The 27,548-nt window shown below is 52.8% G+C and overlaps 1 protein-coding gene across 2 annotated transcripts in view; it reads right to left on the bottom strand.

Annotated features, from left to right (window-relative positions):
- Positions 1 to 27,548, bottom strand: part of KLHL29 (kelch like family member 29) — a 339,724-nt gene that overhangs the window by 58,319 nt on the left and 253,857 nt on the right. For both annotated transcript variants that reach the window (XM_055400332.2, XM_055400331.2), the window contains 2 exons: positions 12,790 to 12,931; positions 10,439 to 10,951 (listed from right to left, as the gene is read on the bottom strand). In XM_055400332.2, the coding sequence (XP_055256307.1) occupies positions 10,439 to 10,951; positions 12,790 to 12,931 (655 nt within the window). The remainder of the gene's footprint in view (positions 1 to 10,438; positions 10,952 to 12,789; positions 12,932 to 27,548) is intronic.

The following is a 27,548-nucleotide window of genomic DNA, read 5'->3' as shown; positions in this document are numbered from 1 at the left end:
TGGAGAATCCCAGGGAAGGGGGAGCCTGGTGGGCTTCCGTCTATGGGGTCACACAGAGTCGGACACGACTGAAGTGACTTAGCAGCAGCAGCAGACTGTGTGCAGTGTGATGCTGAGGACCCAGGGGGAGACCGTTGCCCGGTGTCCCTTTAAGAGGCGCTTCGACGAGCTGGAGCATGCTTAGGGAGGACCCCAGCGTGGTAAAGGACCAAAGGACCCGCCGGATGAACTGCTGAGGTCACTGGAGATATTTGTAGAAAAGGAAATTCTGCCACCATCACAAATCTGAAGGGCTGTCATGGAGAACAGGAGCCAGCTTTGCTCTGATGGGCCCAGAGGGCAGACCATGGAAGTTACAGGAAGACAGCTCTTGACCATTTAACATCATAAACCATCTAGCTGTGAGTGGCCGCAGTTTAGTCCCCAGTGGTGGAGGGCAGATTCTTGCTTCTGCTGGATGGCTCTGAGATCCCTCCCAGCATGAAGATTCTACAGAAATAAAAAATTAACCCCAAATATGGATGATTCTTACAGTGGAAAATGCAGACAGTGCTCAACTGATGAGGAATAGAGAGAGTGGCTTAAAGTTAAACTGGTAAAAGTGATACCAGTAAATTGACGAAAAAGTTCAAAGAAGTGTCAAGCATTGAAAATACACGCAGCTACATTGTAACTGCCAAGTAAGTAACTTTGCTGTGGTGAGGGGCTACCCTTTCCATTTGCCAGCTGGACTGATATATATAGCCTGTTACAGCCTGAATCATGTCCTGCTGCTGCTGGGTTGCTTCAGTCATATCCAACTCTATGCAACCCTATGGACTGTAGCCCACCAGGCTCCTCTGTCCATGACATTCTCCAGGTAAGAATACTGGAGTGGGTTGCCATGATCTCTCCAGGGGATCTTCCTGACTCAGGGATTAAACCCAAGTCTCTTACGTCTCCTACATTGGCAGGCATGTTCTTTACCACTAGTGCCACCTGGGAAGGCCCCTCTTCCCCAAATTGTTATGTTGAAACCCTAACCCTCAGTGTGACTATATTTAGAGATAGGGCCTTTCAGCAGGTATCTAAGGTTAAGTGAGAGCATAGGATAGGGCTCTAATCCAATATGACTTTATAAGAAGAGGTTCCAAGAGCCCATGCACAGAGGAAAGGCCACGTGTGGACACTGAGAAGATGGCCGTCTGCAAGCCAAGGAGAGAGGTTTCGCTAGAAAACCTGTGGGCACCCTGATTTTGGATTTCCAGCCTTCAGAACTGTGGGAAAATTAACTTCTGTTGAGTCAGTCTGTAGTATTCTGTAATGCCAGCCTGATCTGACTAACATATAGCCCATGACATTAGTCCTGCAGAAAGTGGTAAAAAACTAATAGGTGTTTGCCTGGGATGTATGTTAGGCCTGGGCCTGAGACACTGAGCCATGAGAGCATTGAGTGGTCACTGGGAAGAGGGGAGGAAAAGGCAGTGAGAAGCTAGTGGGCAAAACAAGATGGTCAACAGTGCTGTACTTGGTCATCCAAAACCCTGCAGGGAGAGCTGCAAGGCAAAGAACATTCTGGTGCTGCCCTGAAAATGCTTGGGCTTCCCTCTAAGATGTATATTTTTAAAGAGAGTTACACTAAGAAAACAGGCAGTGACAACAGTTTCAATAGATGGCAACCTTCTGGCCATTGCTTTCTTCAAGCAATTGACATGATGTTTTGTGTTCCTAACCTACTATGCTTGTATTATTTTCACATTTTCAATTTCTAGAATAGCAAGCATGCTCCTGAATGGAATGTAGTTGTAACTGAATCATTTTTTGTTGAGCCAGGTTTGTGCCACAGTCTCACAGTTTGTACTGCGACCTCCCCATTCCCGGGGAAGAGGCAGCAGGCATGCCAGCCCTGGCCAGCTCTCCTCTTCTTGAAACTTATCTCTAACCTTGAAAACTGAACTAAAAAGCCCTAGGGGTCAGCCCGACAGGACATGCCTTTCCTAGCAAGATGGCACATGTTGGTTGTTTGAATAGTGATCAGGCCACAGGAACCTTGTCATTAATGTCTGCTACGATAGGAGAGAGAAATGTTTACCAAGACTTCCTGGATCCTGAGTGTGCATCAATTTCCCAGTTGGAAGCTAATGGCCCCGAAGTGCTTCCTTCCCAGAGGAAAGCCCCTGAAGACCAAGAGGTCTTCACCTTGTAAGACCAGAATGGCCACGGGTACTGAGGAATTGAACTTGCCCAAGATCATGGACACTTACTGTGCCATCACTGACAGGGAGAGGTAAAGAGAACTGCTGGGAAGCCCAAGCAAAGCCCAGGCTTTCTGGACCTTATGTGTCAAGGGTTTGAGAATGAATTTCATGGGTGTAAATCAGCATAAACCACTAGTTGAACCTGTCCTTGATCAGGATGGGCACGAGGACAGTTTGGGTAGGTGTGTGTGTGTGTGTAACTCTGTGGAACTGAAGTCATGATTCTGGGTCCCTGGCGCTTATCTCAGGTCTTCTTCCTGAGAGCTGGTGTCTGTGGAGCTACCTGCCTTCTGCTTGCCTCCTCTGAATCATTTCAACTACCTTTAAAGGCTCAGTCCACACTGACCTCTCTTTTCCAGCCCTTAGCTCTTATTACTGCCCTCCCCCGCAAGTGGAATTCAGGGTCTTCCAGGGAGATCTCCATCCCTCCCAGCACCCAACATGGTGTTTGAAACCTTGTGGACATGATCACAGGACCTCAGGCTCAGCAGGAGCCGAGCCCTGCATGGGGCACGCCTCTTGTGCCTGGGAGAAGCCATGTGGACTCTGCACATGGTCGGTACCTAATACTACACACGCATTATTGTTGTTCAGTCGCCAAGTCCTGTCTGACTCTTGCGACCCTATGGACTATGGCCCGCTAGACTTCTCTGTCTGTGGCGTTCCCCAGAATACTGGAGAGGGTTGCCATTTCCTTCTCCAGGGGATCTTTCTGACCCAGGGATCAAATCCAAGGCTCCTGCACTGGCAGGCGGATTCTTTACCGCCGAGCCACGGGGGAAGCCCCTAGTTGCTCAGTAAACACCTAGTGGTGCAGTAGGGAGGGAGGTAACATGGCTTGAGCCTGTCAGTGGCTTCTGAGTGTCAGTGATGTAGAAGCTAGTGGTCATTCCTGCTTGGTGTCTGCTTAGGTCACAACCTCTGATGGAAGATGGCTCGGGATCCTGGCAGCTGGCTGCCTGCTGTGGATCACCATCATTTCCTGAAATCCCAGGAATGGAAATGTTTCCTCCCTTTGATCCTACTTGAAGAGCCTCCCAACCACCCCATTCCAGTCGCTGTCTGGACTCCTCTCGCCCTGCCTGTCAGACAGTTAGGGCCAGAGTGGGATTTCTGAACTGGAAGATGCTCAGTGGAGATTTGGGGCTGAAAGCCCACTCCCGGCTCACTGAGAAGGGGCCCAGGGCACATCGCTTTGCCTGTGCTCTGTTGAGCAGTGGGGCCCTGAGAGGGACAAATGCAGGCTGCAGCCCAGGGCCCACCTCCTGCTCCAAGCATGACACTATCGCTGGGTGGTCTGACCGCTATGCTGCATTTTCCACTTGCCTGGCTCATTTATTGTTAAATGATCTGTTAACAAAACCGTTAAGCCCTGGACAATCCTCCAATTAATGATTCACAAATCCCTTAAGGACAGAGCCCTGTAAAGGCAGGAGGGCCTTCTGTGGCAGGCTGGGGGCAGGAGAGGAGGAAAGACCTCATGGAGATGAGATGGACTTTCAGATTCCATAGGCTCTGAGACACTTATTTCCTGGGGGAGCGTGTGTGTTGGGGTGGGGGCTGGAAAGGGGAAAGTTATCATGATGGCAGGACTGTGGGTTTGGTTCCAGGTCTGTGTTGAGTGTTGTGTCAGTTAGAGCTGGGAGATTGTTTTGGACAACCTTGCTTTAAAAATAACGGAGATCCTGAGCCAAAGGTCCCTCCCAGTATTCCCTCAGACAGTATTCCCTGCCCCACCGCCCAGCACTCTTTAGCATTTATAGTAATGGTAGTAATAACAACAGCTAACATTATTGTAAGCATACTCTGTGCTAGGCATGGTGTTTAGACTCTACATACATTGTTAAATCCTTAAAGCAGGTCTAAGAAGATGGCACTATTATTATCTCTGTGTTACAGATATTTTAGAGGCTTAGAGATACCAGGTTTCTAGCCAAGTTCATTGGGTTAGTGGGCAGTGGAATTTGAATTCCGCCCAAGCAGTCTGGTGCAGGACCTGGGCTCCTGGCCACCTTTCATGCTGCCAGCCACATGCTCCTCACCCCCCCTCCACCTACAGTCTTAGTTGTTTTGTCTGCAGGAGTGACATAATTCTGTTTGTCCCATCTATTGATATGGCCATAGGGAGGACCCCTGCAGTGCTTTGAGCACTCCCAATATCAAGCTGAACATCAAAGGATGCTGAGAGCCCCAATGGATCATTAGGAGGAGTTGTCCCAAGACAAATAGCTCCTGGAATTAGGAGGAGGTTCCCAGCAACGGGATGGTTCCTTCTGGTTGTTATGGTGATAGTAGGGATTGTAAAATGTTACAATGAGAGAAGGCAATTTTCTCTTGTACAAAGTGGACCTCTGGGAACGAGGTGCTTCAAACATCATGATGTTAACATAATCTCCTAAGACTCTGGAAGGCAAACTGGTCTTTACTTTCTCACATTCCCCTGGGTTCCTAAAAGGCCATGGATACTGAAGGATGGTCCTGTACCAGGAGTGAAGAGAATCATAGGAAACATTTTTATATGTAATTACAAAGGGCTAGCCACTATCCTAAGGGCTTTATGTAAAATAAATCACTTAATCCTCACAACCATAAGAAGTAGATTCTATTTTTTACTCCCCTTTTACAGATGAAGAAACTGAGGCAGAGTTTCAGTTTCCATTTGCTCTGGGGTAAGGATTAATATTTTGGTGGAGATGCTTGGCTACAGGAGGAGCTTTGAAACAGGTGGACTTCTGTTCCCGGAAGTATGCGGCAGGTATGGGAGGGACCAGGAAGCTACAGAACGAAGTCTCTCATAGACTTCCCTGCATGCCTTGACCCTCAAGTACTAACCTGTTTTCACCATAAAAAGGGAGGAGGCGGCTGCAGAGAAGTCACAGAACCTTTCTGGATAACTCCTATCCCAGTGCTCTGTGCCTTCATTCCTTTAACTCTTCATCGTTTAGTGCCAGGTCCTGGCTTGGAAACTGGGGTGGAATGGGGTGGAGTCTGTGCTGGTCCCCAACGAGGGCCTCATAGTCTAGTTGGGAGAATGACCCAGGAACAGGCAAACTGTATCATAAATGCTCAGCCAAGGCCCAGAGCAGAGCTGGGCAGGAGAGAACCCAGACCGTGGAATGGCTACAGGGCAGCCTGCTAGCAGAGCGATGAGAGATGCAAGAGATGAAGCTGGGAGGCAGACAGGCAGGAGCTGGATGCTGCAGCACCGTGTCAAGGGTTGGGCTCTGTCCTGCGGGCAATGGGGCCGTTGGAGGCATTTGGGAGGGAGTCCAGTGTTCTTGCCTGGAGAATCCCAGGGACGGGAGAGCCTGGTGGGCTGCCGTCTATGGGGTCGCACAGAGTCGGACGTGACTGAAGCAACTTAGCAGCAGCAGCAGCAACAGAACCAGACCTGTGTTTTGAAATGATCACTCTGGCTGCAGCACGGACCCTGGACGGGAAGGGTTGTACTGTTGAGGCCATTGATGCAGGCCTGGAGTGATGTTGGCCTGAAAGGAGGGCGTGGAGACCGAGAGGAGAGGACCAATTTGGAGGAGGCAGAATCAAAGGAGTTTCTAGACTCAGTGCATAAGGGCATAACGAAGACCATGGGTTTGGACTCTGAACTCCTGCATGGATTCAAGCTATCATTTCTGAGATGGAGATAGGAAGAGCAGGTCTGTGGCAAGGTGATGTCAGTTGGGTCATTTGTGCCTCTGGGCTAACTGTGTGTGGGCAGACAGCTTTATCCTGCATCCCTGGCTTCTTCTAGAATCTGTATTAAGGGAGTGGGTTGCCCTAGTGTGTCAGAGGCTGGCGCGGGGAGAGATGAGATTGATGCTGAATGCCAGGGCTGGGGGCGAGGAAGGTGACTCATCCCACTCCCTTTTAGGGATGGGGACACAGCATTCCTGCTAAGCAGCTTGACCAGGGGCTGACAGCCCCGTGAACAAGCTTGAGCTTCTTCTATCTCCTCTGCACTGGGGCGGGGGCCCTGCTTTCTGTGTCTTTGCCAGCTTCTCTCTCTGCTAAAATCCTTAAACCTGGGGCCTATGTCAGCAGGAGCAACGGGTTGGTGATAAGTGGGCACAGTGCTCTGTACGGTCAAGCCTGTGATCTCGTTCCCTTCTCCTCTCTGTCTGATGATTGTGGTACTGCCATCCCATTTTCAAGATGAGGCAAGGAAGGCTCAGGGAGGTTAGAAGTCTTGCTGCAGTCACACAGATGTCCACTCTGCCTCCAAGTCCCTTTCCTGGATCCTGTCTTTGCCCCTTGTGGAGGCTGGGGCAACTGCTGTTCAAATAGAAGGTGGCAGAGGATAAACAGAGCTCCATGGCGTGGAGGTTCGGGGTCAAGGGTGAAACGGGAGGAGATGCAAAACCCATAGGAAAGGGCTGCCCAAACACCTACTACAGGACTCCCCAGCCCTGAGAACCCTCATGGCCGTTCACCCGGGGCCTGTGAAATCTAAAGTCAAAAGAGATAAGCCTCTTCACTTCTGGTCAACTTGGACTTTGCTCTTTGGTCCAGAAGCCAGAGGGGACAGTTGCAGCCTGGTTTCTCTCTCCCCAGACATGCAGATGAAATTACAATAGCCTTTCTGCAGCTCACCGTAGAAAGGTCCAGTGTCTGGGGCTTTCAGGGGTCTCTGGTCACCCTCCTGGCCACCAGAAGTCCTTCATGGAAGAAGGTAGGGGCTAGAAAGAATGACAGCAGTAGCCTGCACCTCTGCGGTGACACACACATAGCTGGGTTCATGTGGTGCGGGAGCAGTGACGCTGGACTTTGCGGGCTCACAAGGTCTGATGCTGGTCATCACCTCTGCCCGTGGATCAGCTCAGCGGGGCAACGCAACAACACCAACACACGGCTCAGGTTTCTAACAGGATTCGAGTAGAACTAAATCTTCATCCCCCCCCTTATCACTTTGCACATGTAAAATTTAATTAGCTTTCAGTATATAATCTTAAAAAAGAAAGAAATCCTACAGATTCCTCCCACCCCAAATTGTTCTTCGAGAAAGAACAGAGGTTTATCTCAAATTTCTTAAGAAAAAATCTATAGGCACACAATGCATTGAAATAACATTCATTACAGGGAGCTGCATGCAAACCAGCTTCTTCAGTCAGAGATGAGAGACAATCGCTTGACCTATTGCAAATCAAACAGCATTTCCACACCACCTGTATTTTTCAACTGGTTAAGTTTTAAATGAAAGCCCCAACGCTCTTTCTGGGAAGGCATACTAACAGAGCCCCAGCTGAAATTTCAACGCAGTCTATGGGAAGATAATTACAAGAAACAAAATGTGAAATTTAAAATCAGGGCACTAATGAAGTCTAAAAATACCAGTGGCCCATCCTTTTGGCTGGCAAGACCTGTTCTTCATGGAGGGGATCTTTTCGTAATTACTCAGCTCCGCGAGAGACCAGGTTGTCACGTCAAACAATAGTAGGAAAAATCGTGGGACTTTAATGAGCTAGATCTCAAGGAGTTCTATGGTGGATCTTATTATAATGCCCGGCAAGCTTTCAGACAGAGAACAGGAGAAAAGGAAAGTTCATTTTTTTAAAAGTAGAGTTCTGACTAGTGTTGATGTTCTCATGCGAGGCCTCCTGGTTCCTGCTCGGAGCCAGCTGCCTGTCATTTAGGAGTGTGAAATCAATTGGACTTCGGAGATGTAAAATCCCTAGGGGCAAAATTAAAAGTGACCCAAATCCAAACCCACGTGGGCTTGTCAGGAAGATGATTCTCACATAGCAAGTTTCAAAGATTTGGTTTCAAAATTCGGGTTTCTTATTTTAAAAAATATGCAGTTGTTTGACATTAGATCTGACAGATAAATTATAGCTTTAGCAATAAAGGCTTTTAAGATTAGAAATGAAAGGAGAAATTACCTTAAAAAAAAAGAAAGAAAGAAAAAACCCACCCAGGCTTGAGTTGGGAGGCATTTGTGCGTGCAGGCTTCATTGTCTTTCTTCGCTGCAAATACTGGGGGGAGAAATCAGCTGACGAGGGCCGTAAATAGAGAAGCGAGTTCAATGTAATTTCTGGGGAGACAGCCAGCTCACTGGAGAACTATGGAAGTTGGTGTGATGGACAGGTCACCAGGTCACCAGCTGGAGCTGGGGAATCTAGTTGGCTCCCCAGAAGGTGGGGCTGTGAACATTTTCTAGGCCCACAGCATCCCCAGGCCTGGCACGGAATTCACACCATAATGGCTGGAAGAGCAAACCCCACCAGGGGTTTCCTCCTTCCTGTCTGTGGTCTCAGGCTCATGATAAAGGATGGTTCATGCTGTCTGACCCCACATGATGTTACAGGCGTGGCTCTGCAGGGCCTGCAGGCCCAGTGTGAACAGGAGCTCAGCAGAGACCTGCCTTGGCCACCTACATCTTCATGATCTTATGAACTCAGATGCCTAATGGTGATCAGATGTGCCTACACCTGGCAGCTTCAGGGGGCGGGGTATGGGGTGGATCCCAGCTCCACGTTAAGCCCTAAGCCAGGAACTGGTCCTGTCTGGGCCAGTTACCTTTTTGCACAGAACCAATACTTTTTCCTGGGGGATGCCTGAAATTGGCAAGGCAACAAGAACTTCATCGGTCCTAGGAGCTTCCCTGGGATGGGGTGAGGGTTGGGTGGACACACACTCCTCCCCCGACCTGATGGGAGAAAATGGAAACCCTCCCAGTGTCTCAGGCCTTGGCACAGCCTTGGGAGTAGCCAGACACCCAGAACCCAGTGTGTCACAGTTGGTGGCATATAAACTGTGGGTCAGTTTTTTATTTTTCAAAGGGAGAGGGAGCTTAACCAAAACAATTCAAACCAAAAAAAAAAAAAACCCAAAATACAATGTAGTCAATTTTTTAAAAAAGATCTTAAACAAAGCAAGAGTTTACCAAAATTTAGATGTAATTTTCTCATTTAACACCAGTGCTGATTTCCAAAACAAAGGCAGTCAGGGCTCAATCAGATTGGGAATTAAACCCGACAGAGATCTAGACACGGCTTTGTTGTTGGGACGCTTGACAAGGCCTGGAAATTGCTCGCAGGGACAAAGACAGAGATTCAGGAGAGCAGGCTGGACGAGAATGGCTGGTCGGAGCCCTCACTCTGCTAAGACTCTGGTCTGCAGCCCCCTCCCCATCTCAGTGTTGGTAAGTAGGGAGGCTGAGGCGTCTCACCTGAGGCTCACACTTCCTAGACCATCTACTCCTCTTTCGGAGGGAGCCTGGAAGCCCAGCAGGGCAGACCACCCATTATGCGTCCTCTTGTCCGCACCTGGGTCCAGGCCTGGCTGCCCTGCCTTTCCACTCAGCAGGAGCAGAGGCCCAGCTGAGTGGACCTTGAGGGGATGGGCGAGCCTAGGGGTATGTAAGCCCCCCGCCTCATTCCCCGGACTCAGCTGCAGCCCCAGGTCCTCCCAGCTGCTCTGCATCCCGGCTGCCAGACCCCTCAGTCTGCTCTAAGCCTCGGGCCGGGGCCCAGCCTAGAACCATATCCTGGTATCTTCCCTTCCCCGGCTCTGTTCTCAAGGATCTGGAATGAAAACGGGTCCTGGGGAAGGGGGTTAAATGAAGGCCAAGGCTGGAGGTGCTCTTTCTTGGGGTCTCACAGAACCACCCATGGGTTCTCGAAACCAAACATTTAGCTGCCTCAGGATGGGCCAGGGAGGTGCAGGGGTTAGGGGGGGTCCTTCTGGGCCTCACTTCACACCCCTGAGCTGCTCTCATCCAAGACACAGCAATGGGTACTTTTCCGGGGTGGGGGGCAGATGGGCACACAACCAATTCATGTTCTGACTGTCCTTATGAGTGGAAAACGGAGAAGGCCCCCAAAGGGACTGTTCTAGGGGGACCTGAGAGGAGGATTCCTACTCATGCTGCCTGTGGCCTGGCCTTAGGTCAGATGGGAGAATGGGCCAGGGCTCGGGCTGAAGGCAGAAGGCCCTGTACTCGGCAGGCTCTCCCTTCCCTCCTCTGCTTGCCTACCCACTTTTTCCTGCCTTCCTTGTCCTGCCCTCCACCTTCCCCTCTGCCTCCCCGGTCTAAGACCCAGCTGTCCTGGGCAGGGAGGCCCCATTGCAGCCTGGATTGAAGCAATGAAGGACTGCTGGGGAGCTGGGCACCAGGAACCAGGCTCCTGTGTGTGCTGTGGTGGTGACCACACACGGGGGCACAGGTGCAGGCACACAGGAGCATGTGGGCAGCAGGACTTACCTTTGGGGTGCCCAGGGTCGGTGAACTCATACTTCCCCACGCCAATGGTCCGCAGCATCTGTAGCCCGTGGGCCGATTCTGACATGGGGGGCCCATTGGTGGCTGGGGCACTGCTGGGAAGAGTGGCAGACGGCTGGGCTGGCAGCGGTGGAGGCAGCAGGGGCCCTGCCATGTGGCCGTTGCCCACGGCGGTGGGTCCCGGGCGGGCCACCTGCCCAACGCCGGGCAGTGTGGAGACAGCCAGGGGCTGTGGGCTGGCGTACAGGGCCTGGGCGGGCATGTTGACCACCACGCTGCTCAGCGGCTGGGAGGGTGGCTGTGGGAGTGAGTAGTGGCCTGGCATCAGCGGGAGCTGGGGCCCCACGTGGGGAGGCAGTGAAGGGGTCACCCCGATGACCGGGGCCTGGACGTTCACCGCCGGGCTGAAGGTGGGAGGCTGGGCCACTCCATAGGAGTGTGCAATCAGGGCAGGCTGGCTCCCGGCGGCCACCGTGGTCACCCATGGCCCTGTGCCTGCAAGGGAAATGGAAGAGATGTCATCTGCCGGTTACACAATTCACTCAGCAAACACCGACCGACTGCCTTCAGCCTTGGGCCGAGTGCTGGGGTCAGACAGGTGAGCAAGGAGCCTGTGTCCTTGGAGCTCACAGACTAGGAATCTGTGATTAGATGAAGCCCCGCTGGGTCGGCCCTTCCTAGCTGAGTGATCTTAGGCAAAGCCTTCCCTGAGTAGATTCCTCATCTGCCAACTTCACAGAGTTGCTGTGAGCAATGAGACGACACACAGAACGAAGAACCCAATTTTGATAATGAGAGAGACTGGAGAAAACTAGAAGCTGACAAGTGTCCATGCAGCAGTGCCAGCAAAATTCTAGAACGGGCTGCTAAGGGGGCTTGTTTCCAAGCCTGTAGAATAGGAGGTGGTGTCACTGTGAGCTAATCTGGTGTCTTAAGGATAAAGCATGCCTTCTGACACTCAGCCCTCTGCAGGACTAGTAAGGGAGCCTGGAAAAACACATCAGAACTTCAGAGCACAGTTAGTGAAACCTTGGATAACTCCATGGTGAACATAGAGAGAGGTAGAGCCACAGGCGTGATTGACTCATGAGCTGGCAAATCGCCCAGAGGATGCTGGAGACATGAAGGGAGGTCTCCAGTGATGTGCTCACCTTTTCTATCAGTTTATTTGGATGATGTAATGGAAGATGTATGACCAAGTCTGTAGGTGACATCATGTTGGGAGGGTTAGGCACAGGTCAGCAATATAAGCAGGAAAAGATGCTAAGAGTCATACAGGAAGATATGGACATGGTCTTCCACTTGGGTCCCCCACACCCAGCTGCTTAAGCCAGATTGTGAGGAAATGGACAGAGTAGCCACCTAGACAGACTTGGGTCTTACTGTTGAGAGAGCATGTGATGTGGTTACCAGCAGAGCAGAAGTGAGGTGAGGCTGCGATCACCAAGGTAGAGGGGTTGAGTGAAGAAGGTGCTGCAGACCACTCGTGTGTTCTGTGTGTTGGGTTCTGAGGGATGCACAGAGAGGAACAATGCCCAGGAAGGTGAAGGGACTGGGCTTGAGGGCCTGGCTGAAGGATTCAGGATGTTCCTCCTGCAGAAGACTTGGAGGGGGATGAATGGGGATCTTTAGATGTATGTAGGACTGTGGTGTGAATGGCCAAGCTCACATGTTTTGTGTATCCCAAGGGGAGGCCTCGGATCAATGGGAGATAACAGGGAAGGTTTTTGTTATGGTTGTAGCTGTCCAAAGAAGGCCTGTGATGCTATGTCTGTTCAGTCGCTCAGTCGAGTCCGACTCTTTGCGACCCCGTGGACTGTAGCCTACCAGGCTTCTCCGTCCATGGGATTCTCCAGGCAAGAATACTGGAGTGGGTTACCGTTTCCTTCTCCAGGGCTGTGATGCTATAGGAGGCAGTAAACCCTCAGTTCCCAGTGAGTGGAACCTCTCAGTTCTCATGGAACTGTTGGCAAAGCAAGACCTCACTGGATGGATGACTTTGGAAATTTATGAATCAGAGTAGTGAGGTTTGGGAATGACTAACCAAAATAACTTAAAGCAGATCCAGAGTCACTCCTATGTCATTCTCTCTCCCTTGTTCTTCCCAGTATTTTCTTGAGCAACAGAGAAAGGGATGGAGACACAGCCCAGGGAATTAGGCAGAGTTACACACCCCCTGCTCCTCCTCCCTGTTCCGGATGCAGCCTGAGGTCCAGGCCGCTGCAGGCCATGGGTCAGGACCTGCTGAGGAGCTGGGCCACCCAGGAGGTTTTGGACACCGCCCCCCGCCCCAGCCTGAGGGTAGGTGTCTCCGTCCACCCTGAAGTACACACCTGGATTGTCGCTCTCCCTCATCTGTTTGGAGGGCGGCTCATCAGTGTCCCAAGGCGTGGACTGATTGATGGGCGTCTGCCCCCACCGGATGCTGGTCGTGAGTCCCTGGGACTGATTGTCTGCTTTGGAGATTCCGGGGGCCTGGAAAGAAGCAGAGCAGGGGCGTGAGCACCCACTGCCTGGCAAGAGTACTGCCCTGGTGCCCAACCCCCAGCAGTCTCCAGAGGCAGAGACCTGGCCCTGCACAGTGCTCTGGACTCCTGCTGGAAGCTGACTCAGTGACCCAGCTGGCGGGGTGAAGGGAGGCAGCGCCCCCTTCTGGGCTTCCCTCAAGGGACGCGCAGGGTGTCTTGTTTCAGTAGCAGCAGCCACGGCCTCAGCTAAGCTCCTGGCCTCCAGGAACACCCAACCTAACCTGGTGCCTCCCCCATCACCTGAGCCATCAGAAAGGAACGAGAGCCTTGTACTGTGAGAAGTAAAGTTCCCCCAGTCCTTGGGTCATTAATAAGCCGCATCAGCCATGGATGGGCAGGTGTTGAGCAACAGCTGTATACTCAGTCCAGGCCCAGGAGAACCATGTGCCCAGAGTCTGACTTGTGAGGATGACTCTCCGAGCCATTACTGCCAGGCCCCATGCCGCCTCCACACCAGCCTCCAAGGCCCCCAGCATCCACTCCACAGAGGAGGCATGGAAAGGTGGGGACTGGGGCCCCTGGGAGGACAGCCCATGTCCTGACACCAGGCCAGAAGGCAGGGAGCATCTTCTCTGGGACCCTTAGCTCCTCCCTACGGAAAGCAGGTAGGCTCTCTGCCCCAGGATCTCATTTACTAATTCACGTATTTAATGAGAAAACCAACCTCAAAGCAGAAACAAACACTAGGACATCATTGGTCTCCCTGAGCTAACACTTTACCATGGAATATTATATAGTCAGTAAAAATCATGCTTATTCCTAAGGAGATGGCAAAATGCTTACATGATAATGTTGAATGAGAAAAGCAGGATATAAATGACACACGTAACCTCACTGGGTAAAATAATATGTGCAGGAGGGAAAAATCCAGGAATGGACTAATATGGAAAAATAGTAGCGGGAATGCCATTCCTCAGTGAAGGAATTAAGGGACACTTTAATTCTTTTGTCTACACCTCTGTATTTCCCAAATTGTCTACTATGGCCATTCCCAGTATTTATAAATTATAACATTTATAATAAACAAGCAAAAATCCAAAAGACATATTGGAGAGCCTCGTACTCAGACGTGACGGGTGAGTCTCAACAGAGATGGTTCCAAGAGGACTGACCAGAGCTTGTTCGAGGGTAGCCAGAGCCCAGCCAGGCTGGGGACAAAGTGTGAGGTGGGGTTTGGGCAGACAGTCACCCACTGCGGACAGTCACAGGAGGCCAAAGGGGCCTCCAGGGGCACCTGCAGGCCTCTCTCAGTGAGGGCACAGTGCTCTGGACTCCTGCTGGAAGCTGACTCAGTGACCCAGCTGGCGGGGTGGAGGGAGGCAGCGCCCCCTTCTGGGCATCTCTGAGCAGCGGGACCCTCCTCGCCAGGAAGCCGGGAAGAGTCCCGGCAGGTGGGAGGGTGGAGGGACTTAGCCGGGCTCAGATGCCTAATGCAGATGACAAACAGCGCCTGCATCAGGGCCTGCTGGGAGGAGCGGAGCGCATCCTATTAGGACCGTAGGCTGCGCTGAGCTAATTGCATTAGGCAGCACTTTATCTCTGGGCTGCATTTCAGATGCTTCACTTCTGTGAACAGCGCAGGAAACAAAGGGAAAGGGTAAATCTCCCGAGGGAGGAACAATTCTGCGGACAAGCTTCCTTATCAGAGGGAGGCCTCTGCCCCATTTCTGTCTGCGGGACAGATGGGAGCTTAGGGTAGGCGAGGGGCTTCGGGATTTAGCCGCCCTCACCAATAGTCTTAGGGAATTTAGGAAACAATAGCTTGGCATCTGCAGAGTCTTTATATAGACGGCTTTCCCGCGTGTCCTGTCTGCAGCACCCCGTCAATTTCTAGGCTCTGGGCGTGCCGTGGGCTCAGAGGTGTAGAGGTTGCTTCCCTCATAATAAGAGGCATCTGGGCCGGGGCTGGGGGAAGCAGCCAGTGTGATGTCCTGTTTGGGGCCTTGTTTTTGGGTTGAAATTTGAATGTGGAGTCCCCTGGCCTTGTCACCAGTCCCCTCCTTCACTGGCAATACAACAACCCTTTCTGCCAGTAGGGGGCGCCACAGCCCCTCTGTGCGGCCTGGAATTCCTGGAGGCCTCCCAGGCTGGAGGCAGGTATGGTTTTCCAGGTCCTCCTGCAACTGCCCTTTGTCCTCCAATGAATCAGTATCCATGGCCCCAGCCTGGTTAACTCGACGGGATGGGGAAGGGCTTTGTGGACCTGGAGCCCTGGGTCTGGTCCTTAGAGGCTGCCACTGCTGCCAGGAGGGGTGGCTGGGGGTCTCCTCCTTGAGACTGGGTAAGTGAGAAGGTGAAAGTCAGTCAGTTCTTTGCGACCCCATGGACTATAGCCCTCCTGGGTCCTCTGTCCCTGGAATTCTCCGGGCAAGAATACTGTAGTAGGTTCCCTTCCCCAGTGGATCTTCCCGAGCCAGGGATCAAACCTGGTTCTCCTGCATTGCAGGCAGATTCTTTACCATCTGAGTCACCAGGGAGTGGGCAACCAGACTGTAAAACTTCAGGAGTTCCTGCTGGTTGCTTGTGCCTTTGCTGGTCATTTGGTATGCTCTTCAGTTAACTGGGGTCCTGCTCTGTAGTCGGCCCTGCCCAAGGCACTGGGGACATGCGGTGGCTGAGACTCACTCAGCCCTGCCCTCGGGGAACTGCTCCCTGCTACACAATCTGTGACCCAAGACGCAGTCCAGAAGGAAGCTGGGGGTGCAGGGGTGGGCCCAGGTCACTGGCACAATTGAGCTGTGGCTACAGCAGGCTGTCTGCCTGTGTCTTTCATGACTCTCACAAACGAGCTCTTACCTACAAGAAAGAGGTTGTGCTGGGGAAGGAAAACAGCCTATTTTTTTCCCCTTTTCTTTAGGAAAGATAAATAAGGACACTCATTCTGCTTGGCACTAGCAACTTCTGAAGCTATGAGCAATGTGCAGTTCAGGACTTTTTATTTATTTTATTGAATAAATGAACATTCCCTCCTTCACTCCCTCCAGAAAAATACACACGGGCGAGGCTCTTTACAGAGGCGGCTGGACGCCCAGGTGATGAAGAGTGCGGCAGCTGGTGGTATGAGTCAGCTTGGCTGACCGGAGCCCCGTCCTCCTGCAGTGGGGCTCCAGGCCCAAGGCAGACTCGAGGTCCCCAGGCTCTGGAGGTTTCTGCAGGACCATGTGCGAGTCTGCACCTCCAGCTCTGAACTCCAAAGGCCAGGCCTCCTTGAGTTTCACTTCTTCTCGCCAGGGGGCTCCACCCCAAGAAGGCACAGACACCGGCTGGGAGAACAGCCTGGGTGAGGGTAGAGGGAGAGGAAGGCAGGGTGAGGGAGCCTCCCTTCCCCTCCCACTGCCATCACCGAGGACATCGCTGACCTTTCCCCAGTGTTCCTGGCCTTGCTCCCATGACATGATGGCCCTTGGCACAGAGGCAGGCGAGGAGAGCCCTCCTCCTTCCTGGTGCCTCCACGTGGCCCTCTCGGCCCATCATTGGCTGAGCAGGCTTCTCTCTGCTTCTCTTTAATGAGATGCTAATGGAATGCATCATTAACGCAGCAGCTTTTAAACCCTGAGCTCTTGTAAATTTTCAAAGGTCACATTTTTACAGTGGCTGACAGCATCCTGCTTCTTTCAGTGGCTGAAGAACACTGAGGACCCTCATCCTTTATGGATGCAGCTTTCTGTGAGGGATGTTCAGGGCTGAGGCGCCCGCTGGTTGGGGAGCTGGGAACCTCCACCTGCGACAAGGCCCCCCCGCCTCCCTGAGGCCTTTGAGTTGTGCTCTTCCAGCCTGGGGAGAACCAGTTACACGTTGCCTACAGAGCTGCCCTGGGGCCCTTGCTCCACTTAGGGCCGCAGGTGGTGAAGATGCCTGGCAGTGGTGTGGGCGAGGGGCTGACCCCGCTGGAGGGGCAGCCACGCCTTTCTTTCCAGGAACATCATTTGCTCACCACGCTGCACACTCGTGAACCTGCAACAGCTCGACAGGCTGCCTCTGCTGATCTGTCCATCCAAAGGGGGCCCTTTTTTCCTGCTTTGTCCAAAGGTGCCATAGAGGCCAGCAGCTTCCCAGGTGGTCAAGGAAGTTTGAAAGGTGGTGGAATGGGACACTCCGGGGCCTTGCCACGCCTCACTTGTTCTCACCCCTCGCCCCATGCACATGGTGCCACAGCCTCGAAATGCTGCCCTGCAGGGCCCGTACTGATCTGCCCTGGCAGGTGGGCTCCAGAATGGCAGGGATCCACACGGTGCCCGGCCCAGCTCCTGCCAGCCTGGTGTGGGTGCCCAGGGAAGGCTGGGTCTCTGAGTTACAGCGTTGGCCAACAGAAGGAGTGTTCATCACTGTTGATTCACAACTGCACGTAGGTATGGCCTGGCCTACACTTCGGGAGAGAGAATAATGGGAGTAACAGAAAAGAGACGTGGAATGGCTTAGAGTGGGAGACACTGGGACATTTAACTGGGGAGATGTTGTTTTCATTCTGTGGGGGCCTCGTGTGCTATGACCCCAACACTTGCGCTGGCTGCTGCTTGGAAGGGCTAATGCCCCAATCTGCTGACCTCCTGGCCCAATGCCTGAGTATAATAGGAGATGTGGGGGCTGAGGTTAACATCTGCCCCTGTGGGGCTGGGGAAGAAGCCAGAACTCAGCTTGTCCCACTATTCACCCAAGGACATCAGGAGTGGGTGAACCAGTGAAGCCCAGAAGTTAGGGAGACCTGATCTTGGACCATGAAAACTAGGCGGAGTTCAACAAGGCTGACGATTTTGGCTAAATTTGCCACCAAAGGAGCCCAGAGATGCAGGTGCATTTCCAGTCTAGATACAGTCGGCAGAGCTCCAGGGACCACTTCTGGGGCTCATGTGGGCTTCCTCCCGGAGGAATGACAGTACCAGTGTCCAGGTCCTTCTCCTGCCCATGAACCTGCCTCCACAGACTGGAACCTGAGACTCTCAATGCTCTTGTCGCTTGTGTGTTGTGACAGCGCGGGCAGGGACTGCCATCTGCTGAGCATCCCTGAAAACAGCCGGCCCATCTTCACAGCAGTGAGACTGTTCCCCCAGGGGAGCCCAGCATCCCCCAGCCCTCACCTCGCTTTAATCCCTCAGACAACACTCCAGTGTTCCCTCTGGGCCTGAAGCACCACTGGACACCAAGGTGCACCCCAATCAGGCGGGGATTGGGGGTGGGCAATGGCCTTAGTGAAAACAGAAGTGGCAGGGTGGACAGTAGTGGGAAGCCCACGGCTGGCCACACTCTGAGCTTCACCCACAGCTGCGTTTTTAATTTCATGTTCCAAGTCGCTTCAGTCATGTCAGACTCTTTGAAACCCCATGGATTGTAACCCACCAGGCTCCTCTGTCCATGGGATTCTCCAGGCATGAATACTGGAGTGGGTTGCCATTTCCACCTCCAAGGGATCTTCCTGACCTTCTTCCAGGGTCAGGACCTTCCTGGATCTTCCTGATCTTCCAGGTTTGTTCAGGGATCCAACCTGCCTCTCTTGTGTCTCCTACCTTGGCAGGCGGGTTCTTGACCACTAGCGCCACCTGGGAAGCCCTTTTATCTCATGGCTCCCCATCTGCTGCTGCTAAGTCACTTCAGTCATGTCTGACTCTGTGCCATAATCCTCACCTAATTTGGGAAAGAGTCTTTGGTGAGACACCCATACAACCCCTGGTTCTGAATTCTAGGGCCCCTTCTGACAAGGGACTGCTGATGTGGCCTGAGCCCTGCAGTGGGTCTTTGACTCTTTTTTTTTTTTTACCCTGACTGCCTTTTGAACACCCCTATCTTGTCCTCATCTTGAGGTGGAAGCCAGAACACATGCTCTGCCAGCTTCCCTTGGGGCTGGAGCGCAGGCTTGTGTCCGGCTGCTCAGACACCCTGGGGTGTGATTTCTGTCTGGGGGTGCTGGGTGCTTTGAGGAAGCCAGCCCAGCTCCGAGTTCACACTCTGCAGTGGTGGTAGCAGAGGCACACGGGTCTGGTGTCCTGGGCCCAGAATCAGTGACGAATGCTCTCATTTCCTTTTCCTTCTCCCTCTGGAGGGTCCTCAGGCTCCTCTTGTGGGTTCCCACAGGCTGCTAGCAGATGTGAATGCTCAGGCATCCCTGAGCACCAAGCCCAGGTTGCCCTGGGAATCACCTCCCACCGACTGCCAGCTCCAGGACCCAGCATAGCTGGGCAGCCTGCTCCCTTCAAAGAGTGGACATTTCACCTCCTTTTCAGCATCCCTCCCCCTGCAAGGCATTTAGGGGCTTCATGGTGCCCAGGTCCACCTGTGGGGACTGATAGAGACTGGTTTTTGGTAAACTTATTCAGACTGGGGTGTTGGGAACTTCCCAGGGGCCCTCAAACTATAAAGGTGCCCAGGAAGACAATCCTTACTTAATGGTGGAAATTCAGATTGTGGGTAGGGGAGAGATAATTTGGTGTCTGAATTTTTTAGATTATAGTTCAGGGGTTTAGACCTAGATGGCTGGCTTTCTAGGACTTGCAGTTTATTTACGGGAGCACCGCTTCTAAGATCAGACTGCGGGATCAGACCACCTCGATGGCAGGGGCCCTCTGACTTATGCGAGCTCATGTAGGAAGATCCTGCGTGTGGTGGGGTGGAGAATGTGGGCCTCTGGAGCCCTCCTTCAGAGCTTCTGACTCCGTAGTCTGGGCTGGAGGACCCCCACATTTGGCTCCCTAACAGGCCTGCCAGGTGATGTGATCTGTCGGCCTCACTCTGGTGGAGGCAACAGCAGTCTTGATGTTCAAGTTCCCAGACCCCTATGCCCCAGTGTGGGGAATTTAGGGGCTGGTGCCACTGGGCAGGTCACAATTGGGATAGGTTTTGGGTCTTGCTTATATGGCTCATGGGAACCAGACAGGTGACACTGTTTTCACGGACTGCTGTTCACAGCCTAGGTTTCAAGGGGTCAGAAAAACGCATTGACAGATACCAGTGCTATAAGCTGGTGACCTCTGGGAAGAGTAAATGACACGTCTGAGTCTCTCAGTTCTCATTTCAAGATCACTACCACACTACAAACAAGAAAATAATCGCAGTTAAATCCCCTCTTGGGGCCAGAGGAGCCTCTCCTGAACCCCTCCTGCCCTCATTAACCAGGTTGCCCTCTCTGGCCCCCTGAACCCAGGCTGTGCCCTCGGCACCCCCCTCAGAGCAGTGCCATAATGCGCTCTGGGGCCCGATGAAATTTCTAATAATACTAACCAATGATGTGTTAAATTGAGACACTTCTGGCTCGCATGCCGGAAACTGCACGATGGTTTAAAGGACCAGTGCTTACCTTTCTCTATCAATTTGCTGCTAAATTACTGCTTTCGGAGCAACTTACAGAAAAGTAATTCTTTATTTAAATTTTAATTTCAAACTTGTCATTTTAAATATATATTCAGATTCCAATCATATTACTGAATATGATGATGTCTCTGGAGGGCAAGCGTTGCTGCCAGGAGCTGGGTGGGGGCAGAGGACGTCATGGGGGAAGGGGGAAGGGAGCTGAGAAAGGAAGTTGCCACCCCAGGGGGAACTGGGGTGAGGGCATCCTTGTGCTGGGGTGGATACGGAACTGCAGAGGCCAGTGGTCAGACTCTGACCTGGCTTTGTGATCCCAGGAAAATACATTGAAACCATCAACTGCTTCCTGTGCCCTCTGTCTCTTGCTGGACCACCCTGAGGATCCAATCAACCAAAATGGCTTGGATCACATTTATTGAGTGCCTCCTGGTGACTCAGATGGTAAGGAATCTGCCTAATCTGTCTGCAATGCAGGAGACCTGGGTTCAATCCCTGGGGTCAGGAAGATCTCCTGCAGTAGGAAATGGGAACCCCAGTATTCCTGCCTGGAGAATCTCCTGGACAGAGGAGCCTGATGGGCTATAGTCCATGGGATTGCAAAGAGTCAAACGCCACTGAGCAACTAACACTAACACACACTCCTACATGCCAGGCGTGGGCACGATGTGAGTTCTTTCCTGAGGAAACCCGTGTTCTCACGTTCATTTTACAGATGAGAGTAAGAAGGCCCAGAGAACTCCAGGGACAGCAGAGCCTGCCAGGCTTGGGCACCAACCCAGGTCTGTTCTGTCCTAAGTCCCTCAGCAGTGCTGTGTGATGGCCAGAGTGCTCCTTGGTCACCTCTCTCCAGACTGCCGCTGCTGTGTTGACAGCTCCATAAATGGGTTTAGTCATATCAAGGCCATGTCCACACTACCCTGTTGGGGTTAGAATCCCTCCTCCACTGTCTGCAGGTATGCCAGCCGTGGCTTCTCCTTCCCCCGCTGTGGGCCTCCTGCTCTGACAACACCCTGGGGCCAGGGAGCTAGTGAACTTGAACATCAGGACTGTCCTTGCCCTCCCAAAGTGAGTCCATGGACTGCATCAGCTGGTAGGCTTGTTAAAGAGCCACAATTTGGGGTCCCCTGCCCTACCCCTTCTGAATCAGAAGCTAGCTTTCCATCACCTCTCACTCAGTCAAATCCCCTAGACTCTAGCCCACCACCAGTGTGTTCTGCCAACCTCTGCCAGTGAGGTCCTGGCCCCTCCAATGGGGCCAGTTCTTCCGTCTCAGACCAGGGCAGCGCAAACTGACACCTCCACACTTCTCCAAAGCTGTCAACGCACGGCCTCCCTTCATATCTCCTCTTGCTTCAGCATCTACACCCCCTCTCCCTCCCTTTCCATCAGCCCCTTCCCCTTGGCTTTCCATCACAAGCACTGAAAAATCCTTATTTACCACTTCACCTGCCATTTCAGCATCCATCTGCCTTCCCCATCCCCTTTTGTGGTTACCCGCTCCTTGGGATTCAGGACACCTGGTACTCACTGCAGTTACCCCTCAGTTTTCACTCCCTTACCTCGTCCCAGCCCTGCACTTCAGTAAAATAATTTCCTCCCCTTTTAAAACATGTTTATTTATTTGGCTGCATTGGGTCTTAGTTGCGGCCTGTGGGATCGCAGACTTCTCTCTCGTTGCAGCCAGAAGGCTCAGTAGTTGCAGCACACAGGCTTCGTTGCCCTGCGGCTTGTGGGATCTTACTTCCCCAACCAGGGATTGAACCCATGTCCCCTGCATTGGAAGGTGGATTCTTAACGACTAGACCACCAGGGAGGTCCTGAAACCATCCCCTTTCAATGGACAGTCACCTCCTGACGCCAAGCCCGGTAGCATCTCCTTGTGTTCTCTCTCTGATCGCTAAGGCCAGCTTCCTCCTCCTTCCTTCTGGAGCCACTTCCCTCGGGTTTCCCGTAGGGGAGCTTTCCCTGGTTGTCTTGTGCTCACTGACCCCTCTCTTGCCCGGTCTCCACGGAGGATGCACTTGAGAGCTCACACTCGGTGTTGCTCTGGCCCCTTCCTTCTCTCAGGTCCATTTGGGCGCTATCCTCTTTCATAGTTATTTTTCTGATGTGAAACGTCTGTGCAATAGCCATTGTCTCTGGTAGAATCTAGCCTCCTATAGTATTGTAGAAGTATATTTGCTTTCTCCATTTCCAACATCTAAGTCTACACCGTGGAAATGCTTTTGCTGAAGGCTCGGCTCAGGTGGCCTCCCTTGCCCATGTACAGCAGTGGCGGCGGGGGCTGGTGTTCGCATCCGGCTCTCTCCAGTGCCCTGTCCAGCCCCCACCCCCTGGCCCCCACCCCCAGACCCCCTCCCAACGGATGGGCCTTGTGGACAAAAGAAAGGATAAATCTGGAGGAACATTACAACTCAAAAGCTTTCAACTTTCCTCTAACAACTTTCAACAGGAAACTTCTTAGTCCCATTTCCAAGTAACTTTTCATCCATTACAAAAAACCCACAAAATTTTCAAAGGGGCTTTGAAATAAGATCACCTGTAAAAAAAAAAAAAAAAAAGCCCATCACAAACGAAAGTCTTTGAAAAGAAAGAGGCCTTTCCTGAGCTTCAGCACCCCTCTGATATCAGTTCCCTTTTATTCTGCTGAAAGGTGCAGGGCAACCTGGCCCTCTGCAGATGCCTGTGATGTGAAGCGAGCCAGTGGCCCAGACCAACGACGATGGACGGGGGACAAGGAGGAGCGTGAGGGGCACCTGCTCGCAGCGCTGGGCCGGGCCTTTCATCGCCCCCTTTAATCGGCCCTCGAGGCTCCCCCCGACAGCCGCGTTCCTTGGAACCGGCCCTGCCTGCTCAGAGGCCCGGCGGCCCTGCCTGTTCCCACTCATCTCTGCACTGGCGACAGCGCAGCTCCCTCCGGAGCGCGGCGACCCATCTTCATTCTTGTCCCCAGAGTGGGCGGGAAGGTAGGCGAGGCCGGGGCAGCCCCGCTCTGATCTTTACAGACGTTTCCCAAACGGCCGGCCCTGCAGGTGGTGACTCAGGGACCACCCCTCGACCTCCCAGCCTCAGAGCCTGTGACCCGCCCGCCCTCCTCTGGTCGGCTCTGGATTCACAGACGCACATCACACGCCGGCCAGTGGCCGGGAGCCTTTTGTTATCTTCAGATTGGAAATCCTCAGCGAATCTGAAGAATGGTCCTCTGTGCAGGGCGGCTGAGCTGAGAGTGGGTGCAAGGACAGGCCTGGGGTCTCTAGCTGACCCGGCCTGGCCCTCAGATCCCTGCGCTCTGAAAGCCTAATATAAATTTGGAACCAGGCCTTCCCAGAGTTGCCTCTGAAGCACCCCAGGCTGGGGAAGCAGCAGGCTCTCAAGAACAGCTTAGCCAGGGGCTGGCCGGCCCCTCGGACCCGCAAGGCCCTCCCAGCCTCTCTGCAGACAGGACTCTGGGAACAACTGTGCTTTCCTTGTTATGGGGGCCCCACCAGAGCCAGAAAGAACCCCAAGAACACTCACTGGCTGGCTGGCTGTGGCGTCTCTGGGGTCCTTTCTTTGTGAACACCTGACACTCCAATTCAAACCCACCGTCCACCTTCTGAGTCGTGGGCCTGGACGGAGCGTTCCTTGCTTGTTGTCACAGACAAAGGCTTGCCCAGGAGAGGGCACAGTTCTGAGTTCTGAGCCCTCCGCCGCCTGCCTGACCCGACCCTCCGGGCAGAAGTCGACTGAGAACTCGACTCTCACGCCTGATAAGACGGGTCTGACACAGACATCTTCAGCGACCTCATTAGAAGCCTAATAAGAGAGAGGGTTGTGGTAGGGTCACCCCGAGGCCAGGCAGGACAAAGAAACAAACAACGTCACACAAATCGAGGCGACCCCTCAGACGAGGCGGCGCAGCTGAGGTAGCTCAGATCGTTTCAGTGCCGGGACTTCCAGACTCACTGAAGCAACTCAGGGCCTGAGTGTGCATCTCGGGGCCAGAGCCGGGGTTCTGACGCAGTGTGGGGTTGGGAGCCCGGGGGGTCGACCAGGTCTGCGGTGGAACCTTCCAGAATGCATGGCACGGGGCTCAGTTGACATCCTCCTGCCACCTGGTGCTTTCTCTTTGCTGTCTCCTGCCTGGGCTCTTTTTGACAGAGCAGTGTGCGTCCAGGCAGGGTCCTGGGGGTGGGGTGGAGTGGGGTCGGGTGCGGTGCGCCCTCTTGCGGCAGCCCAGCTCTGCTACATTAGTTCAGAATTGAGGCGGTTCGAGTGACTTTTTTCTTTCCTTTCCTTCCTTTTTTTTTTTTTTTTTTAAAGGAAATGGCATCATTCAGCTCTAGCCTGTCTTTTCAGGCTTCAGAAAACTTGCTGGGACAGACAGATTCTATTTAAATTCACTGGAGGTCCAGGTGCAAAAGGGAAAGTGGTAAAAATCCTTCAGAAGAGGTGGGGCAGGAGAGACAGGGAAGGAGGCCCTCTTGGGGTAGACAGACAGATGGACTTCTCCCGTGGGGTGACATGGGAGGGGGAGTGGGGTTCTGGTGACCAGCGCAGGGAAAGGGCCTGGCCCTGTCCTGCAAGAAGATGGGGCAGGCACTGTCCCAACCCCTGAGCCCTCGGGCCTGACCCACCCTGGAGACGGCCTGAGAGGCCTTCTGCCTGTGGCTGCTTCTGTGGATCCTGGGTGAGGGAGAGGGCCCCAGACAAAGCCCCCCCCACTGACACTCCCTCCTCAGCGGGCTGTCTGGGCCTCGCTCCCCTCCGTTCACTTCGCAGTGCTGCCGGGACACCACAGCTCCACCGGTTCTGTGCTGGGGCCCATGGCCTCAGGTGCATCATTCATTCACCCCACATTTACTGAGAAGCCATCGTGTGCTCGAGACCGTGATAAATAGTCTCTGGCCTCGGGGGCTAGAGGAGAAATCACAGTGATAACCGCTAACATCTGTCAAATCCTTGGATGTGCCCGTGTACAACCCTCAAGGCCCAAGAGTTCTTTGAGGTCAAGATCAGTGTGTCCACTTCTGTTCTTCACTGTATGGATCAGCTTGCATCACCATAATGAAATACCATAGATTGGGTGACAAAACAACAGAAATCCTCATGGGTCTGAGGGCCAGCATGGCAGGGTCCTGCTGAAGACTCTGTTCCTGGTTTGCAGATGGCCACCTTCTAGCTGAGTCAGAGAGAAAGTTCTCGTCTCTTCCTGTTCTCATAAGAACATTAATCTCATCGTGGGGGCCTTCATCCTCACGATTCCATCTAAACCAAGTAATCTCCCAAAGGCCCCATTTTTATTTATTTCTTTATTTTTGGTCTTTTTTTGCTTTGTTTTTGGCCATACCACACAGCATGTGAGATCTTAGTTCCCAGACCAGAGACTGAACCCTCGCTTCCCGCAGTGGAAGCACAGAGTCTTCATGACTGGTCCACAAGAGAAGTCCCCCCAAAACTCCATCATTAAATACCAGCTCAGTGGGGACTAGGAATTCAGCTCTAGGAATCTGGGGGGAACACAGCTCAGTCCCTTGCACCCACATAGCAAGCACACCGTGGGTACTGAGAAAGGGCTTGCTGTACTGAGTTGATCTCTGGTGTTTCTCTGCCTCACTTTGTCCACCAGACCCCCGGGGTGTTTAATGGAGGGCTGGCCACCCACAGTCCTGACCAGCGTTCACTTGGTCCTCCCACCAGCCTGAGCTCTAATTTTCCGGTGGTTTGCTTTTTTCTCTCACAACATAATCTCCATGATCTCTAGTCTTTCCCGAATGCTGTTGAAAGCCTTGTTGTATTTATCTCCGGAGAATCCGCCGTGCCCCTGTGCAATTTTCCATTGTCATGGTTCATTTTAATTTCCTCTAAGGCTGTTGGCCACTCTCGTGTTCAGAAATAGCTTGTTCCACTTAATAAAAGCGCTTAAATATGCAGACACGAGAAGTTTCCTATGCTTGCTCCTAAACATCAGAGTAAGTGGAGTGAGATGCATGCCCCGCCTTGTGCAGTGAGGCTGTGCACACGCCAGGTGGCTTCCCAGGAAGGAGGAGCTTGGAATCAGAGGTACAAGGATGGAAGCAGGATCTGAGAATTTCTGGTGGAAACCCGGCCAGCCTGGGTGGTTCCCTGTGGCATCGTCTAGCTCACAGCACAGGGTCTCCTGCAGTGCCTGCCATCTCCATAATGACCAGAGCTCTGGCCCTACAAGTGGGAGGTCTGGGCTCCAGGCCAACACCACCTCTAGCTTGCCTTGTGCCCTTGCACAAGTCAACTCAACTCTCGGAGCCCCTGCTTTTTCATCTAGAAAGCATCCCTGATGATCCTTCCAGGACTTTCCTGGTGGTTCAGTGGTTAAGAATCTGCCTGCCAATGCAGGGGAAACAGGTTCAATCACTGGTCTGTGAAGATCCGACATGCCATGGAGCAACTAAACCTGTGGGCCCCCAACTACTGAGCCCGCGCTATAGAGCCCACGTGCCACAACTACTGAAGCCTGCGTACCCTAGAGTCCACACTCTGCAACAAGAGAGGCCACCACAATGAGAAGCCTGTGCACTGCAATTAGAGAGTAGCCCCTGCTCCCTGCAACTAGAGAAAGCCTGGATGCAGCAACAAAGAGCCAGTGGAGCCACAAATAAATAAATAAATTAAAAAGATTCTTCTGAAGGCTGATATCAGTGAGGAGTAGAAATTCCCCATTTTCAGGGCTTATCACAGAAGCTGGGGCAAAGCAGGGTGCAGCAAGGGCAGCTACTATTACTATTTCGGGAACCCAAGCCTGCAAGAAGGATGCTCAAGGTAGTCTTTCTTCTACATCCATTTTCTCCTGGGTTGCTGGAGCTAGAGAATCCTCTATAAGCTATGGATTATCAAGAAAGAACAGAAAGAAGCAAAGCCGGCTGGATTGTGATTCACACACCACATCTACCAAAGCCTAGCTATTGGGCCATAAAACTAAAGCCACGGTATTCCAAGCTCTGGTGGCAACTGGTCTGGATTGCAAGTCAAGGTCTCAGAGCTGTGCTGGGCTTGCCCAGGGAGCCAAGGGCAGAGTCCCTGGGCACCTTTCTTTGGCTTATGTAACAGCAGTGAGGAGCCAAGAGCCTAGGGTGGCTGGTGATGAGAACAGGAAGGGAGAGGCAGAGACACTGACTTAAAATCCTGGACAGAATGGCAGCTGGATGCTCACGTGGGTGGACAAGTGTGCACACACATGCACTTGCCTACCTATACACCAAGTCCGCACCCCCCACGCCTTCCACATGCCTGCACAGACCCCCACATCCCCA

The sequence above is a fragment of the Moschus berezovskii genome, chromosome 11, assembly GCF_049115385.1.
Source record: "Moschus berezovskii isolate FMDL1 chromosome 11, NW_MosBer_1.0, whole genome shotgun sequence".
Lineage (NCBI taxonomy): Eukaryota > Metazoa > Chordata > Mammalia > Artiodactyla > Moschidae > Moschus > Moschus berezovskii.
This window is presented reverse-complemented; position numbering and strand designations above follow the sequence as displayed.